Source organism: Oncorhynchus tshawytscha, linkage group LG20, assembly GCF_018296145.1.
Source record: "Oncorhynchus tshawytscha isolate Ot180627B linkage group LG20, Otsh_v2.0, whole genome shotgun sequence".
NCBI classification, from domain to species: Eukaryota; Metazoa; Chordata; class Actinopteri; order Salmoniformes; family Salmonidae; genus Oncorhynchus; species Oncorhynchus tshawytscha.
Window position 1 is genome coordinate 6199706 of NC_056448.1, and position 21827 is coordinate 6221532.

The 21827-nt window shown below is 42.6% G+C and overlaps 1 protein-coding gene across 6 annotated transcripts in view; it reads left to right on the top strand.

The window, feature by feature from the left end:
- The window catches only part of LOC112219613 (dymeclin), a 159879-nt gene extending 140546 nt beyond the window's left edge, over positions 1 to 19333 (top strand). For all 6 annotated transcript variants that reach the window (XM_042302103.1, XM_024381005.2, XM_042302104.1 and 3 more), the window contains 3 exons: positions 1191 to 1373; positions 3713 to 3826; positions 17085 to 19333. In XM_042302103.1, coding sequence (XP_042158037.1) covers positions 1191 to 1373; positions 3713 to 3826; positions 17085 to 17234 — 447 coding nt within the window. In that variant the 3' untranslated portion in view covers positions 17235 to 19333. The remainder of the gene's footprint in view (positions 1 to 1190; positions 1374 to 3712; positions 3827 to 17084) is intronic.
- The last annotated feature ends 2494 nt before the right edge of the window (positions 19334 to 21827 follow it).

Sequence of the window (21827 nt, forward strand, 5' to 3'; positions counted from 1 at the left end):
AGATGTTCCAAAGGTCTGCATCAGTGGCTTGTAAGCTGTGTGTGGAAGCAAGGAGATGCTAAATGTGTTTATGTTAATTAATGGTCAATTACCGTGAGACTGGGAGTTATTTGCTTGGCTGTCACAAGCTGACAAAATGTCATGACCGCCACAGCCCTAACCACCACCACGTCCTTATGTCTGGTGTATTGATGATTGTGAGTTTTAGAATTTACATGATTGTTTTCAGGCCAATGGCACATGTTTAGATGAGTGACCATACTGTTAGAACATGATTTGATGCCTTTACAATAACCTAGGTTCCTTGATATTCTGAGCATAGTTAGCTAGAGATTGGTGGTTTACAAAGTGGGAGTGAACGATAGCATGAGGTAATGGAGGGAGGGAGCAGGGCTGTAATCCAGCCACGGAAGGGACTTCACTTCCCCACTCCTTCTGCTCTCTCTCTCTCTCTCTCTCTCTCTCTCTCTCTCTCTCTCTCTCTCTCTCTCTCTCTCTCTCTCTCCTCTCCCTCCCTCCCTCCCTCCCTCCCTCCCTCCCTCCCTCCCTCCCTCCCTCCCTCACAGGCAGGCAGGCATAATATGTTGCTGTTTTGCATAGCAGAGTGCTGCAGTGCTGTCTGGTCCCTAGCCAGAGACTCCAGACAGTCTGTATGGAGCTAGATACCATCTCAGCCATGCAGGCATCACAATGGGTATCCCTCAACATGACACAACCACCCTGCCGCCTGCCTGCCCCTGTGATCCCTGTGTACTACCGCTACGGACCTAGTGGTGCCCCCGGCTTCCTCTCTGGCTCCCTCGCTATGGCCGCTGCTAGGCTGCCGTGCTCTCACACACAGTCACTTTCTATTTACGACCCAATGGAAACCATTGATTCTAGGAACAAAGTTTCCCTTTTACTTCTAGTAGCCTTGTTCTTTTGGTTATGTAATCCCTATTTGCTTTAAACCAGATGACCACTGTGTTGGACATTTAGCAAAAAATTCAAATTTACTGCAGTAAGACAAAGGTGACACATCAGGGTAATTATTTCATACAGTTTTCCCCCAAAGTGAAATATCAGGTCATTAAATGTTTCACCTAAAAGTTGTCTATTGTGTCTTGCTTCTTCTGTCTCTTATAAAATAAATCAGATTCTCTCTTTATAGACCCTGTATGTTAATAGTTAGTCATCTCTCTCTTTTATAGGCCCAGGACCTGAATGTGATTGAGGAGGTGATCAGGATGATGCTGGAGATCATCAACTCGTGTCTGTCGAACTCTCTACACCACAACCCCAACCTGGTCTACGCCCTGCTCTACAAGAGAGAGCTCTTTGAACAGTTCAGAACACACCCATCCTTCCAGGACATCATGCAGAACCTGGACACAGTGAGTGAGAGAGAGAGAGACATAGAATCGAGTGCTCGCATGCACATACAGACGGACACTGCTCATACACACGCACGTTACCATTCCAAAACATGAATCTAAGACTCTTCATAGAAAACAAATGGCAATTTACAATTTATGAACAGGATTTAGAAAGCGTAAGACTTCAGTAGTTTTGTGAATAGGCTTTGTAAGTTTTGGTATGAGGGCTGGTCACTATTGAAGTGTCAGATGAGAAGAAACCAGCACAGTACAACTCAAAACAAGTTTCTGAAATGTATTGATGAATAAAATAAGTCCACTCTCTGTACCCTCATGGGGCTGATAGTAAAATATTAATTAAGAACATGATTATGTTGTCGAGGGCTACTCTAGCTGTCATTCAGTCTTCCAACAAGTGTCTCGAAACACTAAAGACAGATGGCAGCCTAATCTTCACTACTCCTTTCCCTGTAACCCAGCCCTGCTGCCGCTGATGCCTGTGTGCTGCATGCTGTTTGAGAGGTCTGTCTGGGACTGTAGCTAGGTTTCCATCCAATTGGTGACAGAATTTCATATGAATATTAAAACATCTGCATTTTCCCCAGAAGATATGTGTGACTGAGATGGACTTGTTGCAGATAAAAGGCTATACGTGATGACGTAGGGCAAATAAAATACCTTTTGCAGTTAAATTCCCATTAAACAAATAAAAAATACAAATTCAATTGGTTTCCATCGCATTTTGAACTCTACTGATGGTTTTCGCACAAAAAATGTTGCGTTATATAGTGAGTGTGCCCACTCTGGTGTTGGCACATGCACTCCAGCCAACAGCGCTACCTGCGTGTTGTTGGCTCTGAGAGCTGTTGGCTGGAGCACATGTATAGCCTACATGATGAGATTATTATTATTATTATGATCAAAATACTAGATTTTTATTTGTCAAACGGCAGCCAATCCCCGGCCATCGTGTCACTAGAATAAGTGTCACGACTTCCGCCGAAGTCGGTCCCTCTCCGTGTTCGTTCGGCGGTCGACGTCACCGGCCTTCTAGCCACCGCCGATCCACTTTTCATTTTCCATTTGTTCTGTCTTTGTCTTACACACCTGATTTAATTTATAAACATAATAAATATATCTACCATTGCATAATATATTCCTCACCTTTCTGGCCATGAAGAGTTCATATTCACCAAGTAGCCATACAAGAAATTACCATGCGCATCTAATTTAATTGGGCCTATTAAATAGGCCATTATAATTCATTTTTGCTCTATACATCTGAAAGGAACTATTGTTATAACACAGGCCTACAATAGAATTTGACAGGTGGACAGTTGATCTTTTGCATTGAATGTGTGTAGGCTAGCACTGCTAGTATTTTTTTCAGAGTAGACAATGTTTCCGAATTTGCGGCAGTGCAGCATATTTAGGTTCAGGAAAAAGTCAATGCAGAACATTATTGAAGGCAAACGATCTGTTTGCAAGTCTAAAACAATTTGTTATTGTTTTTGTGTTTCCGGGACGATCAGATACAGCAAATGTCACTGCAAAAGAAAACATTCTGCCATCTCCCAAGACGTTTGATCAAGTTGGCCATTGCTATTTCCTTTAGATACTGTCTTGGCCTAATTCCAATACTTCCAAAGTTTACAGCAAAGAAGGGTGTTATTGTCACCATAAAAGGTGAAGGATGGGCTTTTTCACAACCGGTCTAATTCATAATGGGACACATGCGTATGTATGGCTTGCACCAAGTTTATGAATCTCTATTTTTTTGTGTAAAATTTACACAACGGTTATAAATGAAGCTTCGGGTCTCGGCTGGTCTCAGGAAGAAATTACAAGTCCCCATTGATTGAGTCAAGTAAAAATGGATCGAAGACCGAGACACTCAATATGTGGTCTACTACAACCCTGCCTAAGGGGGTGATGGTGGGGGGGAGGACGTCTGTTGCAATGGTAGACTATTGTGAAGACCCAAAGAACAGGGTTAAATGAATTAGGATCCAGATGATACAAATAGAAGCTGAGAAGAGATGATAGTTCAATCAGATCAACATATGTTATTGATGTACAAATGTACAGAGACGAGACTCAATGAAGTGTTAATTCTCTAGAGTGTCAGTGGTGACACCGAAAAGCACATGAAAAAGACTGGACCTTAAAGTGTAACTGTGTGTGTGTGTAATTGTCCACTTACAATTACAGACACTCAGACAAAAAACACCATCTCTATCACACTACACACGCGCACACACACACGACTGAAAAATAACAGTTCAACTGAAAGGTTCCTCAAGCTAACATGCACACAAACACAAATCCTTTCTCTGACGTGTGTCCCTGTCCCCCAGGTGATAGGTTTCTTCAGCCAGCGTCTTGAGGCAGCAGGGACAGACTTGTCAGTAGAGAGGGTTCAGGAGGTCATCATGAAGGGAGCACAGGCCCTGCCCAAAGACCGCCTCAAGGTAAGTAACACACACACGCTCGCACTCCGACAGACAGACACACACACACACACAACCTGCCCAAAGACCGCCTCCAGGTAAGAACCCAGACCAACACACAGACGTACGTACGCAGACTCTCTGCTCAAAGACTGCCTCAAGGTAACACCATAGACACGCACACACACAGGGTTGGGTAGGTTACTTTCTAAATGTAATCCATTACGGTTACTAGTTACCTGTCCAAAATTGTAATTAGTCATGTAACTTTTAGATTACCCAAACGTAATCGGATTACTTTTGGTAGGAGCGATCAGGGATGGGGATAGGGATTCATGAGGGATGGGGCTGGGAGCTAATGATGGGAGCTGGGGATGGTGGATAGGATGGGAGATGGGGAGGAGGAAAGGGGCTGGGAGTTACAAGAAAGGGATGGGCTGGGATGTTGAGAGCTTGTCTGGGACTGGGGAGTTAGGGATGAGGATGAGCTAAGACAAAGACCAGCTCAAATCTTCATTAGCATTAATGTTCCCATCACAGCCATCCTTCCTGCCTGGTAAATATGCTGCTGCAGGTAATGGCATTTCAAGAAGGTGCCATCGCTCCGACACTTTGTCTTCTGCCTGTGTCACAAATGGCACCGTATTCCCTATATAGCGCACTACCTTTGACAGTGCATTATATAAGGAATAGGGTGTCATTTGGGATGTGTAATCCGGGAGAGAAATAAATCTGACAGCAGCACCTCATTACCTTGCTCTCGCCGCGGGACGCCGCCTACCCACAATTCCCCATCCATATAATAATCAAGGAGGAAATATGTATCCTAGGCATGGGGTCCATCTTCAGCGCCCAGACTCCTTAATTGAGTGTTTCATCATGTGTTCCATGTTCTGTCTCATGTCATTGGAACTGGAAGGCATTTGTGTCTACAACTACCATAACTAGCTAGCTAAGGGATAAAAGGGATATTCTGTCTGACGACCAGCCATATCCTCCTGTATATCTCAGTACCCTCCATTTCAGCATTTCTCTATGTAGCATATAGGAACAAAAACTCTGCAGTCTATTCATCTAGGCATAGGTATCTGTCAGAACCTGAGTTTAAATTGTATTTGTTTTCTTTCAAATACTGTACTGTGTACAGTATTCAGTGTCTGTAGCACAGGATTCCTGTATCAACCCCTTCCGTATGTAGCCCATGAGCACCCCTGCGTTATCCTTTATCTAGGCAAGTGTCTATTCTGTAGTTTAGGTGTGTCTGTCTATGCAGGTTATGGAACTGGTCTGATTGACAGCTAGTGTAGCTTTATTTCTCATCTCTTCTTTAGTGTAATGATATCGTGCTGCACTTGACTGATGTATCCTGATACAATATTACCACTGCAGTGTGATAATCTAGGTCGATCCTTCCATCGCTCAACTCTGCTTCAGTCTGCTCTGCCTGAGAGATACCCATCACTTCCTTGTCTCCCAGTCTCCCTGTCTGTCTGTCTGTCTCCCTGTCTGTCTGTCTGTCTCCCTGTCTGTCTGTCTGTCTGTCTCCCTGTCTGTCTGTCTCCCTGTCTGTCTGTCTCCCTGTCTGTCTGTCTCCCTCCCTGTCTTGGCTGTCTGTCTCCCTGGCTGTCTGTCTCCCTGGCTGGCTGTCTCCCTGGCTGGCTGTCTGTCTGTCTGCGTTCACTCATTCCCCTTATTTAGGGTTGTGTCCCAAATGGCATCTTATTTCCTATATAGTGCCTTTTTTCTTTCTTTCTTCCTTTTTTCTTTTTTATTCAAAAGTAGTGCATTATATAGGGAATACGGTGCTATTTGGGACACAACCTTATCTTCCCAATAAAAATTAATAGGCTAATGATTAATGCTGTATGAAATTATCAATAAGTCTTTAAATGCCCTCACAAAGCACTTATATAGAGCATTGCCTAGCTATTTGTTCAATTGAGATGGCATGGTAGCAGGGCTCTAAGGTGCAACTCAATATTTTGCTGTGCGAACAGGAGTTTAATTTTGGGAGCACTGTGCGATTATTAGGGAAAAAATCTCCCAGTTAATACTTGTAATGATAGGCTTCGCTGTACCATTGTTTGAGTGCCCTTGAGAAAAAAAGCAATTGCAGATTCGGTAGCGTCATGGTTGCAACATTACTACAGCGACAATGGTTTACTTCAAGCACAACCAGGTCTAAGGATCTGTCCCATATTACCAGCGCAACATTTAAAAACAATAATTCTTCCTGTAGTACAGGGTTTCCTAAACTCGGTCCCTAGCACTACACAGCTGATTCAAATAATCAAAGCTTGATGAGTTGGTTATTTGAATCAGCTGTGTAGAGCTAGGGCAAAAAAACTAAAGGTGCACCCAGGTCTGAGTTTGGGAGACCCTGCTATAGCAGATCCCCGGGACCACTTTACATCCATAATAAACCATGTTGTGGGCGGTTGTTAACCATTTGTTTACACTTTGTTCAGTCGTGTTACCTCATTGGCTAGCTATGTAACTTTACCAGTTTATCCAAACACTTGGGGGCACAGAAAGAATGTAAAAGGGATAGCTTCTTCAGGAGATCACAGCTTTGCAATGACTGAATGGCACATCTCTTGCATGTCATCATCACAAAGCTGACCTTTTTAAAGAGACAGTAACATTTTCAATGGAAATATTGTGCTTTTACACAATGCAGAAACCTAATATTCCACATATGACTTAGTCATTTCAATGACAGGTATTTGTATAATAAACAAATGTCTTTACCGTGCTACATATTCGTTTCTAGGGCAAAACATCTGCTCTGGTGCTCCTAAATTTCATGTGGTGCTCCTAGCTTTTTAAAGTTGAGCGCACCAGTGCTACCAATGACATTTTCTTTATTTAGTGCCTTGCATGGTAGAGTACTAGAAAATTGGACAATAGTTGGCAAGGCCTGTATTATGTTTCGACTGGCTAGCTAACTGATCATCTATCTTTACTGGCTATCTAACTAACCGATTTAATAAAAGTGAATCTGAATCTGCCCATCACAGGAGGTGGGTTCGGCAGCAGCTGAATGTGTGGATGTGGAGTTCAAATGATTCATTCTGACTTCCTTTTACCATTATCATCTGAGCCCTGGATGGGTCCTTTGTCTCTGCCTAGGGGCTGAGGGCAGAGGTCTGACACGCATAATAGGGGCAGTCTGATGCTGCTGGGACACTGTGGTATGGGGAAGAAACATCAGCTGGATATCCCTGGGGCATTCTCACCTTCTGTTAACCCTTTCATATAGATACAGACAGACGGCCAGGGACATCAGCATGTCTGGCTGACTCAGTGTCTACCATGTCTACCATGCTGGTCTATGTCTAATTCTATGTCTATGTCTGTTCAATCACCACTTCTATGCTAATATATGTCTAGTGGGCTCTCGAGTGGCGCAGTGGTGTAAGGCACTGCATCTCAGTGCAAGGGGCGTCACTACAGTCCCTAGTTCGAATCCAGGCTGTATCACATCCGGCTGTGAATGGGAATCCCATAGGGTGGCGCACAATTGGCCGGGGTAGGCCGTCATTGTAAATAAGAATGTGTTCTTAACTGACTTGCCTAGTTAAATAAAAATCTATAAAATTATGATGATAGGACAGTCTAGTCAGTCACTGGTTCTATACAGACGGACTAAACTAGACATAGACTATACAAGTCTACCATGTTCTTCTAACACAAATTAAAGGATGTATGTTCATGGACATCTGGGTCTCAAGGGGTCCGGGTCTGGGTTTGTGTATCAAGGGCTCCGGTTTTGACTTTATCTCTCTTCGGACAAACAGAGTCACAGGTTTTATTGCACATACGGATGAACTAGACTAGACATATATTAGCATATAAGTGGCGAATGAACTAGACATGGACATAGAATTAGACATAGACCAGCATGGTAGACACTTTGTGAGTCAATGAGTCAGCCTAGACATGCGTATGTCCCTGGCCGTCTGTCTGTATCTATATGAAAGGGTTAACAGAAGGTGAGAATGCCCCAGGGATATCCAGCTGATGTTTCTTCCCCACACCACAGTGTCCCAGCAGCGCCAGACTGTCCCTATTATTTGTCTCAGACCTCTGCCCTCAGCCCCTAGACAGAGACAAAAGACCCATCCAGGGCTAGGGGCCAGCCCCTCTCTCTCCCTGCCTGCTGTCCAGCCTCGCTCTATCTGCCTTTCCCTCTGTATCTGTCTTTGTCTGTCTCTCTCTTCCTGCCTGCTAGCCATCCTCCCTCTGTCTCTGGCTTTCTCTCGGTCTCTCCCTTTTTTCATCTCCTTCTCCCAGGTTCTCTCCCTCTCTCCCTAGCTTTCACTCTCCCTCTACATCCATCCCTGGCTTTCACTCTCCTTCCCAGTCTTCTGTGAGCCCAGTCCCCACTCCCCCTCCTCTCCATTTGAATATCAACAGAGTTGTGTGTTGTTACTCCTCCACCTATCAGGCTCAACGACTTTCAATGACAAACAGGTTATGTCCCAAATGGCACCCTATTCCCTACGTAGGACATGACTTTTGACCAGAAAAGTAGTGCACTATATAGGGAATAGTATCCCATTTGGGATGCAATCAGACAGCGCCTGTGGAATGTATTGTCTGGCCTGCGCTGCCTCGTTCTGTAGTGATAAGGTACAGACAGTTTGGCTCCTTTGGAAGGGAGAGGAGAGGAGAGCGGAGGGTAAAGTGGAGTAGGGGAGGATATGAGGAGACTGGACAGAGAAGGGGTGAGTACAGGTGAGAAGAGTGGTAAGGAGAGGAGGTATAGAAGAGAGGAGGGAAGGGGAGAGGAAAGTAGGAGAGGAGAGAGGAGAACGCTCCATAACTGGGGCTTCCAGAGGCCAGCAGACAGAGAAGTAGACGAGCCCCTCACACCTGAAACACACCTGAACATCTACCTGAAACGTACCAATAATAGAATAAACGTTTGTTGTTTTGTGTGGAATTTTATTTATTTATTATTATTTTTCTAATATGCTTCTAGCTGCATTCCACTCTGTCTGCGTGGGGTCTGTAAAGCCTTTTCCTTCTAAGCCATGTAACAGTGGGAACAGAGAGTCCTACAGTCAAGATATGGACCCAGTCAGTCAGTCTGTGTTCTGGGGGGAGAGGGCTGGGGGCGCTGGTCTGACATGCATCCCAAATGGCACCCTATTCCCTATAATGCAATACTTACTACCAGTGCCAATAGGGAATATGGTTCCATTTGGGATACACGCCTGGGCTGGTCTGACTCTGACTGGCATAAGGCTGAGCCAAGTATGTAGTCTGCTCTGCAGGCAGGGAAAGGGAGGGAGAAGGGAATGAGAGAGGGGAATTGCTGAAACCAGGCCAAACATGAGCCAATCCTGGACCAGCTTGTTTGTGTCTGCTTCCCAGGAAACACTGGGGCCAGTGCAAGGGTGTCTGGATTGGGCTCTGTAGTGTGTTTACCTGACCATATTACTAGATAAGTTCTTACAAAACAACATTGACAGCAAGCCATGCAAGCAACAAGGGACTGATCTAGATAGCTGTTTTGAATGCATTGAATACCTAATGATAGCTAGCCAGATGAAGCACTGGCTGATACAGAGTATCATATGAACACACAGGGTCCATAGCCCATATGTCAGTCTGTTCCACAGACCGATACCCCCATACCCACAACTGTTATTGTGTTGAGTGGACACAATGAAGACTATAATACAGTGATTAGTGTGTGGCCCAAGCATCGCCTCGTGAACTGGTGGGATATGATGAGATATCACTGTATTATTGATGATTATACAGGCCTGCCTGCTGCATTTCTTGGATAGGCTAGGTAGGGCTTGGCTTGGCTGGTTTGTTGGTTCTCTAGCTAGCTATCTATGTTGTGCACATTTGGCTATGGGCTGGCGCTGGCAGTATGAGATTATGGAAAGTTAATTAAATTGTTTCTTCGTCATCTTGCTAAGCAGTTATCTAGCTGTGGCTATCTGGCTAGTATCAACAAGAGTTTTCTACAAAATAACAACATTAGCGCAGCTAGCTAACTTTGGAATCTAGACCAATCTTGACCATTTTTATTTTTACCCGTGAACTAGCTAAGCAACATACACGGACATGCATTGTCAAACAAAACTACTTCCCCCTTCTGTTTTGGAGTATTTTAATAAGGCTGAGTAGCTGACGACTTGAAGGTCTTTGCTGTGTGAATACTAAAGAGATTGACTGCTGACACAGTTCAGAGGTGCTAAGTACAGGCAAACGTTTGACAATCCTACCACTGTGTCTGAACTATAACCTTAGCAACCCTTAAGCAACCCCTCAGGTCTTCCTTAACGAGTGTTCTTTCTCACCTGATGCCACCTGAAATCAAAGATGGGGTGTAGCTTTCAGGGAGTGGGCTAGATGTAGCTAGGAGAGCCAAGGAACTGAGGCTAAATGGGTTCACGCACGCACATAGATATACAGTGCCGCATTTCGCTACACTCGCATTAACATCTGCTAACCATGTGTATGTGACAAATAAAATTTGATTTGATTTGCCGTCAAAGTATTCACACCCATTGACTTTTTCCATATTTTGTTCTTACAATGTGGGATTAAAATGTATTCAACTGTGTACACAAAATATGCTTATGTTAAAGTGGAAGAAAAATGTGAACATTTGTAAAAATATATATATAAATAAAAAATGTGTACTAAATAAAACACTCATACCTTCATTAGATAAGTATTCAACACCCTGAGTCAATACATGTTAGAATCACCTTTGGCAGCGATTACAACTGTGAGTCTTTTGGGGTAAGATTCTAAGAGCTTTCCACACCTGGATTGTGCAACATTTGACCATTATTCTTTTCCAAATTCTTCATGCTCTGTCAAATTGGTTGTTCATCATTGCTAGACAACAATTTTCAGGTCTTGACATAGATTTTCAAGCAGATTTAAGTCAAAACTGTAACTCGGACACTCAGGAACTTTCGTTGTCTTCTTGGTAAAATACTCCAATGTAGATTTGGCCTTTCATTTTAGGTTATTGTCCTGCTGAAAGGTGAATTAATCAAATCAAATCAAATTTAATTTGTCACATACTCATGGTTAGCGGATGTTAATGTGAGTGTAGCGAAATGCTTGTTTAAAAAATAAAATAAAAAATACCAGTGTCTGGTGGAAAGCAGACTGAACCAGGTTTTCCTCTAGGATTTTGCCTGTGCTTAGCTCCATTCAGTTTCTTTTTTATCCTGAAAAACTCCCCAGTCCTTAACGATTACAAGCATAACCATAACATGACCCATCCACAACAATGCTTGAAAATATGGAGTGGTAATCAGGAATGTGTTGTATTGGATTTGCCCCAAACATAACACTTTGTATTCAGGACAAAATTGAATTGCTTTGCCACATGTTTTGCAGTACTACTTTAGTGCCTTATTGCAAACAGGATGCATGTTTTAGAATATTCTGTACAGGCTTCCTTCTTTTCACTCTATCAATTAGGTTAGTATGGTGGATTAAGTACAACAACATTCCACAGTGTTGTTTATTAATGTTCAGTTTTCTCCTATCACAGCCATTCAACTCTGTTTTAAGTCACCATTGGTCTCGTGGTGAAATCCCTGAGCGGCTTCCTTCCTCTCCGGTAACTTAGGACGGATGCCTGTATCTTTGTAGTTACTGGGTGTATTGATACACCATCCAAAGTGTAATTAAGAACTTCACCATGCTCAAATGGATATTCAATGTCTGCTTTTTATTTTTTTACCCGTCTACCAATAGGTGCCTTTCTTTGCGAGACATTGGAAAACCTGCCTGGTCTTTGTGGTTTCATCTGTGTTGGAAATTGTGTGGGGTACAGAGATGATGTGGTCATTCAAAAATCATGGTAAACACTATTATTGCACACAGAGTGAGTCCATGCAACTTATTATGTGTCTTGTTAAGTGACCTGAATGTATTTAGGCCTGCCATAACACAGGGGTTGAATACTTGATTGACTCAAGACATTTCATCTTTTCAGTTTGAATTAATTTGTTTAAAAATAAATAAAATAATTGTACTTTGACATTATGGGGTATTTTGTGTAGGCCAGTGACAAAAAAAAAACAATCTAAATTTAGTACAGTTTAAATTCAGGCTGTAGCACAATTTTTTTTGTCAAAAGTCAAGGGGTGGTGTGAATACTTTCTGAAGGCACCACAACTTCCCCCTGATTGAGTGAGTCTCTAATATTCCTTTCATACGAAGATGTTTTTCCGCCAACTTTACCATACTGTCAACTTTTTTCCACATTTTTGTTGTACCTGAGAGGTATTGTTGGTATCAAAGCCAAAACATGTATTTACTACGCGCAACGACCTAGTAAAAATGTCAGTCAACTTCTGCCTACGGTTTAGTATGATATGTAGCCGTAAATGCTGAGGAGGCATTGGCACGCGCTACGCTGTTAAACTCTTGATGGTTGCTAGGTAGCCCCAGGTAACCATCCTCCTGCCAGTTCTAAACTTTGCAAGGCATGTCACTTCTCCTATCTCTTCGCATAGCCCACCACTAAGCATGCAATGTTTTCTTAACCACAACTGGATGAATCCATAAAGAATTACTGTGGGAATAAATATCACAGAATGACGAAAATATTTGAATAAAGTAGGCTAATGCAATTGAAGGCATGTAATTAAATTGTTGCATACTGAAACTCCCTAAGTTATCCAATCGTTGTAATAAATTTGAAGGAATAGCCTACCCGAATAGTCAACTAGATGATCATTTCAGCATCGTTCTGATTGGGACAGCGGTCGGGAGTAGGCCCATAGGACCCATGTCGTCCAAAAAGTTATATTTTTGAATCATATGTCCATAGAACAGTCTTCCAAGAGTCTTGATGATCATCCAGGCGCTTCCAGGTGCTTTTGGCAAACTTGAGTCAACAAAACTGCATTCCACAGTAAGAATATCTTCACCATCGGTCAAGCATGGTGGTGGTAGCTTGATGGTTTAGGAATGCTTTGCTGCATCAGGACCTGGACAACTTGCCTTAATAGAAGGAACCATGATTTCTGCTCTGTATCAGATAATTCTACAGGAGAATGTCAGGCCATCCCTCTGTTAGCTGAAGAGCAGCTGGGTCATGCAGCAAGACAATGATCCAAAACACACAATCAAGCCTACATGAAAATAGCTTTTTAAAAAGCATCACATTTTAAGTTTTGGAATGGCCTAGTCAAAGTCCAGACCTAATCCCAATTGAGATGTTGTGGCAGGACTTGAAACGAGCAGTTCTTGCTTGAAAACCCACAAATGTCGCTGAGTTAAAGCAGTTCTGCATGCAAGAGTGGGCCAAAATTCTTCTGCAGCGATGTAAGAGACTGATCAACAACTACAGGAAGCATTTGGTTGCAGTCATTGCAGCTAAAGGTGGCACAACCAGTTATTTAGTGCAAGGAGGCAATTACTTTTCACACAGGGGAATTGGGTGTTGTATAACTGTGTTAATAAAATAAGTATCCATTGTTTTGTTCTTCGTTAAATCAGGTTCCCTTTATCTGATAATAGGTTTTGATTGAAGATCTGATAACATTCAGTATCAAAAATATGCAGAAATAGAGAAAATCAGAAAGGGTGCAAGTACCTTTTCACAGTAACTATCTTCAGTTTAAGTGTCTTCAGTTTATGGTTTCCAGTGTCCCAGTTAGGTCAATGGAGGGCTGAACACATTTAACTGGGCCTGTTTAAAGGTCAGAGGCCACCTAAGTACCTTTACCTCAGCAACTAGACTGGTACAGATGGAATTACATCAGATGGATGAGTTTTACCAGTTTTTGTTTGTAGCTCGCTAGCTCATGTCCTGACTGGCTGTCACCAACCGGCTGTAGATACTGACTCTTTTGTGTTGTCATCTGTAAGGAATACCAGGGAGTTATAGACACTGAATCTGACATTTCTCTGGTCATATACAGTACCAGTCAAACGTTTGGACACATCTACTCATTCAAGGGTTTTTCTTTATTTTGACTCTTTTCTACATTGTAGAATAATAGTGAAGACATCAAAACTATTTAAATAACGTATATGCAATCATGTAGTAACCAAAAAAGTGTTAAACAAATCCAAATATATTTTAGATTCTTCAAAGTAGCTACCCTTTCCCTTGAAAGCTTTGCACATTCTTGGCATTCTCTCAACCTGCTTCACCTGGAATGCTTTTCCAAGTCTTGAAGGAATTCTCACATATGCCGAGCACTTGTTGGCTGCTTTTCCTTCATTCTACGGTCCAACTCATCCCAAACCATCTCAATTGGGTTGAGGTCAGGTGATTGTGGAGGCCAGATCATCTGATGCAGCACTCCATCACTCTCCTTCTTGGTCAAATAGCCCTTACACCGCCTGGTGGTGTGTTGGGTCATTGTAAGGCACATATAGTGCCTTGCGAAAGTATTCGGCCCCCTTGAACTTTGCGACCTTTTGCCACATTTCAGGCTTCAAACATAAAGATATAAAACTGTATTGTTTTGTGAAGAATCAACAACAAGTGGGACACAATCATGAAGTGGAACGACATTTATTGGATATTTCAAAAAAATTTAACAAATCAAAAACTGAAAAATTGGGCGTGCAAAATTATTCAGCCCCTTTACTTTCAGTGCAGCAAACTCTCTCCAGAAGTTCAGTGAGGATCTCTGAATGATCCAATGTTGACCTAAATGACTAATGATGATAAATACAATCCACCTGTGTGTAATCAAGTCTCCGTATAAATGCACCTGCACTGTGATAGTCTCAGAGGTCCGTTAAAAGCGCAGAGAGCATCATGAAGAACAAGGAACGCACCAGGCAGGTCTGAGATACTGTTGTGAAGAAGTTTAAAGCCGGATTTTGATACAAAAAGATTTCCCAAGCTTTAAACATCCCAAGGTGCACTGTGCAAGCGATAATATTGAAATGGAAGGAGTATCAGACCACTGCAAATCTACCAAGATCTCGCCGTCCCTCTAAACTTTCAGCTCATACAAGGAGAAGACTGATCAGAGATGCAGCCAAGAGGCCCATGATCACTCTGGATGAACTGCAGAGATCTACAGCTGAGGTGGGAGACTCTGTCCATAGGACAACAATCAGTCGTATATTGCACAAATCTGGCCTTTATGGAAGAGTGGCAAGAAGAAAGCCATTTCTTAAAGATATCCATAAAAAGTGTCATTTAAAGTTTGCCACAAGCCACCTGGGAGACACACCAAACATGTGGAAGAAGGTGCTCTGGTCAGATGAAACCAAAATTGAACTTTTTGGCAACAATGCAAAACGTTATGTTTGGCGTAAAAGCAACACAGCTCATCACCCTGAGCACACCATCCCCACTGTCAAACATGGTGATGGCAGCATCATGGTTTGGGCCTGCTTTTCTTCAGCAGGGACAGGGAAGATGGTTAAAATTGATGGGAAGATGGATGGAGCCAAATACAGGACCATTCTGGAAGAAAACCTGATGGAGTCTGCAAAAGACCTGAGACTGGGATGGAGATTTGTCTTCCAACAAGACAATGATCCAAAACATAAAGCAAAATCTACAATGGAATGGTTCAAAAATAAACATATCCAGGTGTTAGAATGGCCAAGTCAAAGTCCAGACCTGAATCCAATCAAGAATCTGTGGAAAGAACTGAAAACTGCTGTTCACAAATGCTCTCCATCCAACCTCACTGAGCTCGAGCTGTTTTGCAAGGAGGAATGGGAAAACATTTCAGTCTCTCGATGTGCAAAACTGATAGAGACATACCCCAAGCGACTTACAGCTGTAATCGCAGCAAAAGGTGGCGCTACAAAGTATTAACTTAAGGGGGCTGAATAATTTTGCACGCCCAATTTTTCAGTTTTTGATTTGTTAAAAAAGTTTGAAATATCCAATAAATGTCGTTCCACTTCATGATTGTGTCCCACTTGTTATTGATTCTTCACAAAAAAATACAGTTTTATATCTTTATGTTTGAAGCCTGAAATGTGGCAAAAGGTTGCAAAGTTCAAGGGGGCCGAATACTTTCGCAAGGCACTGTACCAGATAGGATGGCATATCACTGCAGAATGCTGTGGTAGCCATGCTGGTTAAATGTGCCTTACATTCTAAACACTGACAGTGTCACCAGCAAAGCACCATCACACCTCCTGCTCCATGCTTCACGGTGGAAACCACACATGCGGAGATCATTCGTTCACCTACTCTGCATCTCACAAAGACACGGCAGTTAGAACCAAAAATCTCAAATTTGGTCTCATCAGAAATGGACAGATTTCCACCGATCTAATGTCCATTGCTTGTGTTTCTTGGCCAAAGCAAGTCTCTTCTTCTTATCGGTGTCCTTTAGTAGTGGTTTCTTTGCAGCAATTCGACCATGAAAGCCTGATTCACGCGGTCTCCTCTGAGCAATTGATGTTGATGATGTGTCTGTTACTTGAACTCTGTGAAGCATTGAGTTGAGCTGCAATTACTGAGTCTGGTAACTAATGAACTTATCTTCTGAAGCAGAGGTCTTCCTTTCCTGTGGCAGTCATCATGGGGAAAGGAGGATACCTAGTCAGTTGTACAACTGAATGCTTTCAACTGAAATGTGTCTTCCGCATTTAACCCAACCCCTCTGAATCAGATCTGCGTAATAGTTTTTGCGGCTGCGCTTTAAGAAACTTTAAATGTTTTTTTACATTTTCCAGATTGACTGACCTTCATGTCTTAAGGTAATGATGGACTGTCGTTTCTCTTTGCTTATTTGAGCTGTTCTTGCCATAATATGGACTTGGTCTTTTACCAAATAGGGCTATCTTCTGTATACCTTGTCACAACACAACTAATTGGCTCAAACGTATTAAGAATGAAAGAAATTCCACAAATTAACTTTTAACAAGGCACACCTGTTAATTGAATTCTATTCCAGGTGACTACCTGATGAAGCTGGTTTAGAGAATACCAAGAGTGTGCAAAGCTGTCATCAAGGCAAAGGGTGGCTACTTTGTAAAATCTAAAATATATTTTGATTTGTTTTACACTATTTTGGTTACTACATAATTCCATATGTGTTATTTCATAGTTTTGATGTCTTCACTATTATTCTGCAATGTAGAAAATAGTAAAAATAAAGAAACACCCTTGAATGAGTAGGTGTGACCAAACTTTTGACAGGTACTGTATGTTTGTCCAGAGATGGTGTCAAAACCGGAAAGTCTCAAGACCGAGACTAAAGATCAAGACTCCATCTCTGTGGTTGTCCTGTCCATTGATCTTTATCTTAACATTTTCTTCTTCTGTCTTTTCTCTGTCTCTCTACAGAAGTTCCCGGAGCTGAAGTTTAGGTATGTGGAGGAGGACCAGCCGGAAGACTTCTTCATCCCTTACGTGTGGTCCCTGGTTTTCAACTCTGGAGTAGGCCTTAACTGGAGCCCTACAGGCATAGAACTCTTCAGCATGGACTCTGGCTGATTGTGAGAGTTCACGTCTGTCTAGCTATGGGCCAATCCAAACTTCCACTTTAGTCAAATGTTCACTTAGTCATGCATCGATGTAAATGGGAGATGTTACCTTAGTGGAAGTTAAGATTCGCCCGTGTGTGTGTGTGTGCGCGCACTGCTTTGGAAGTGCCTCTACAGACAGATCCCTGGGTTACTATGGGATGTTAGACAGGAGGACATTGAATATACTGGTCTTCCTTTCTGCTCCTATTTGTTCATATCAGACAAACTTTTCCTCTGTGCTTCCACGTAGCCTGGTTAGTCCAGACTGAACACTGAGCTCACCATTGTGAGTCATAATTCAGTCTGGTACAACCAGGCTAGCTTCCACATGGTTCACAGCTCCACAACCAGACCTCAACAGCAGCACTGAATACTAAGGATGGTACTCTTAACAGAGACAGTTTGTTTTCTCCATTATTGGGAGTTTGGTGCATTTTCTGTCCTCAGTCTTTCTCAGGTTTTCTCTGGTTTTGCCTCACTTCAAATTCACCCTTGGTTCTTTTGGGTTTGCTTAAAACGTTCTCTTTTTTTATGAAGTGAAGTAGTTATGGTTCAAATAAATGTAAAAAATCAGAGTATTTAGAGTATTCAACTGTCAGAGTATTCAGAGCAGGTCACCTGGGATCCTAGGTTGAGGACTGGACAGTTGATAACAGTTAACTATTGGTGATGACCTAGAGGTGTCAATACGATACTTGTCGCTGTAGCCTAGTCCCAGAACTTGTCACATACAGAATCTGGGACCAGGCTTTTGTGACTGTCTTAAGTCATGTCTTTACCACAGTAATTATTTATTATCAGTAGTTTAGCAAAACAGGGGGTCCTTATTTTCAATGTTATTTTGTGCACAATCATGTTTGTTTGTTTATTTTCTTGTTTTATAGGATTTGTTTTTTTTATTATTGTATTTATGTATGGATTTTGATATTTGCCCCCACCAAAACATAAACGACAATCAACAGCAACAACAGTAGCAAAATGAGATCCTTAATATCCTTGTAAAGGAACATCAGCAAATAATTTTATTCCTGGTAGTCACCTATTTGTCTTAATGTCAATATAGAACAACAACAACTGACAAAGTTGAATTTAGGAAGCATAATTATTAAAAATATAAAAATAACTATATACTGTATAGGCTGTCACATGTTTATTTAGCCTTGTAAATGTTCCAGGATGTGTCGAAATTGGTACCCTATTCCCTATATAGTGCACTACTATAGTGCACTACTTCTTCCTGAAGTGTGCACTTGTCCACTACTTCCCACACATTTAAATCCATTGAAGGGAGGTGAACAAGTGCTCACTTTGGGGAAAAAGGAGAGATTATTCGGATGTACCCAAAGATGTATTCTCTCCTTGCATTCAGTAACGAGAGTATTCTCTATAGTGAGTGCGTGAAGTTTGAGAAGCACCTCTTTTTTTCTACTTTTTTAAATCATTTATTTGTTGTACTTTTACCCCTTTTTCTCCTCAATTTCGTGATATCCAATTGGTAGGCCCTTGAGAAGCACTCTTGAAAGCATTTTATTTAATTGGGGTTGTTATGACCGCCGTTTTCCTCTGAAAAATAAGAAGAATGTATTAAAACTGGAATCTTGCTGTTTGCGTGTAAGTAAATTATTCTGGAATGTTAGTTCACTCTGGTAACAATGTAATAAAGTACCATGCTTCATATAATATCCCCTTTCTACTTCAAATGTAATAGTTGTCTTCTATACCTCCAATGTAATCATAAAAACATCTATTGTAAAAAATTATTGTATGTTTAAAAAGTGATGGGTTGGTATGTACAGATCTAGAGTACATTTTATCTGTATATTACTCTATTACAATGACGACAGAGAGACAGACTGTTTTCTATAAGGAGGTGAAATTGAAGCATGAATCCACTTAGGTAGCTGGAGTTAACAATACAATATGATCCTTTGTGTGTTTGTCAACCCTGTTGAATGGAATCTCATGCTTTTTCCTCTTTATTGGAGCCATTTTCATGGCTGAATTACAATAACACTTTATTTAATTTAATGTAAAGAATAAACCATATGACGGCTACTGACAATGATGTAACATTTCTACTCCATTTCTGGGTTTGGACTGCTCCAAAGCCTGTTACAAAAAGTGTAGAGTCTATCTCCGGTTGCTCTTTTCTGTCCTTTCATTAGCTAACTCTCATGACACACACCTACACACACCCATTCTAGATGCGCCAGATGGCTACGGTCTTGGTAAAGTGCCATGCTAGCTATACTCACCTTGTTGTTTCCTGTAGTAGGGGTCACCTTAGAGGGCTTCCATTACAGGGTGCGTCCCAAATGGCACCCTATTCTCTATATACTGTGCTACTTTTGACCAGGTTTATATGGCTTTTGTCTGAAGTAGTGCACTTTATTGGGAATAGGGTGCCATTTGGGACGTAGGCCAAGTGACCACTTCTGGGAGATGTAGTTGAAGTAATAGAGACCTCAACATGGCTCGTATTCATTAGTGCATACCGTAGCAAACCATTATGCAACAGAAAATGTTTTTTCAATGGAATATTTTGGTCTGTTTTCTTCAATTTGGTGTGTAGCGAATACAACCCTGATCCCTGGATGGCGGCGGTCGTGTCAGCGGCGGTCTCATCGCCAAAACTAATACCGTCGCCGAAACAGATGATCTCACTTTGCTCTTTTGAAGCTTTTTCAACTGTGTGTTTTCTATCTCTGTTCACTCCTCTCCCTGTAGGTTTTACAGATGATCCCCGCCCCTTGGCTGCAACCTTTCTAATTTAGTGTACCCTGCGTGCTCAACCCATGTGGAATTCCTAGTCACCGGCAGCGTTTGGAACTGCCAACCTGCGGTCAAGAAGGCTGAGTTCCTACACTTTTTGGCCTAGACAGCGACATGGATTACACCAGAGAACATACTCCAGATGCTTTCTTGTCAGCTGACTCACAGTCCGAGATCATCTGGTCGTTTCGGTGGTGGCACAGGGCTACTCATTTCTCCTAAGTGGAGATGTTCTCTTTCTCCCCCTCACACCTCATCTCCTCATTTGAAATTCATGCTGTCACTGTCACTTGTCCGCTCAAGCTTTATATTGTTGTCATCTATCTCCCACCAGGTGCCCTTGGAGAGTTCCTCAATGAGCTTGACACCTTGATAAGCTCATTTCCCGACAATGGCTCACCACTCATCCTACTGTGAGACTTCAACCTCCTGATGCCTGACTTAATTTCTTTCCACCTCTTTCTTTCCATTGTTTGTACCCCATGAAGAGTAGCTGCTGCCTTCGTTTTCTCTCTCTCTCCTCCGACCCTACCAACTCAGCTCAGACCCTACCCAGATGGTCATGCCCCATCGCAATGTTCGCTCTCTCCCACTACTCTCTACTCTTCTATCATATCATCTCTACCTGCTGCTAAATCCTTCTCTCTCCTGTCTCCTGATTATGCCTATTCGACCCTACTAACCCCCATTTCCGCATCATATGACTCTCTCTGTCTCCTTTCTTCATGGCCGGCTCAGCCCTCCCCTCTTGCACCGTGGTTGAGTGACTCACTGTGAGCTCATAGAATAAGGCTGCGGGCAGCTGAGTGGAAATGGAGGAAAGCTAAACTTCTGGAGGACCTATCATCCTTCCATTCCATCCTCTCTACCTTCTCTTCCTCTGTATCCGCTTCTAAAGTTCCTTACTATGGCTTTAAATGTCAAGCTCCTGTCTCTAACCCTTGGAAACTTTTTTTCCACCTTCTCCTCCCTCCTTAATCCTCCACCTCCTCCCCCGGCCTGTCTGCGGATTACTTTGTCAACCACTTTGAAAAGAAGGTTGACGATATCTGCTCCTCATTCACTGAGCCTATTGAATCCACTGGTCCCACTCTCACATAACTACCCTACACCTCTTTCTCCCCTCTGTCTCTTCAGATGAAATCCTGCGACTAGTAATATCCAGCCGTCCGACAACTTGCCCACTCGACTCCATCCCCTCCTTCCTTCTTCAGACCATCTCTGGAGACCTCCCATTCCATTCTTCACTTCCCTCATCAACTCATCCCTGACCACTGGCTGCGCCCCTCTGACTTCTAAATGGCCAGAGTCGCTCCCCTCCTTAAGCAACCAACACTCAACCCCTCTGACTTCAAAAACTACAGACCATTATCCCTTCTTTATTTTCTTTACAAAACACTTGAGCGTACTGTCTATGACCAACTCCCTTGTTATCTCTTTCAGAACGATCTTCTTGACCATAACCAGTCAAGCTACAAGACGGGTCACTCAACTGAGCCTGCTCTCCTCAGTGTCACAGAGGCTTTCCACTCTGCCAAAGCTGACTCTCTCCTCTGTTCTCATCCTCCTAGATCTAGCCGCTGCCTTCAACACTGTGAACCATCACATCCTCCTTTTCCACCCTCTCAGGGCTAGGCATCTCAGGCTCCTTACACGCTTGGATTGCATCCTACCTGGCAGGTCACTTCTACCAGGTGACGTGGAAAGGATCTGAGTCTGTACCACATGCTCTCACTACTGGTGTCCCCCAGTGCTCGGTTCTAGGCCCTCTTTTCTCTATATACCAAGT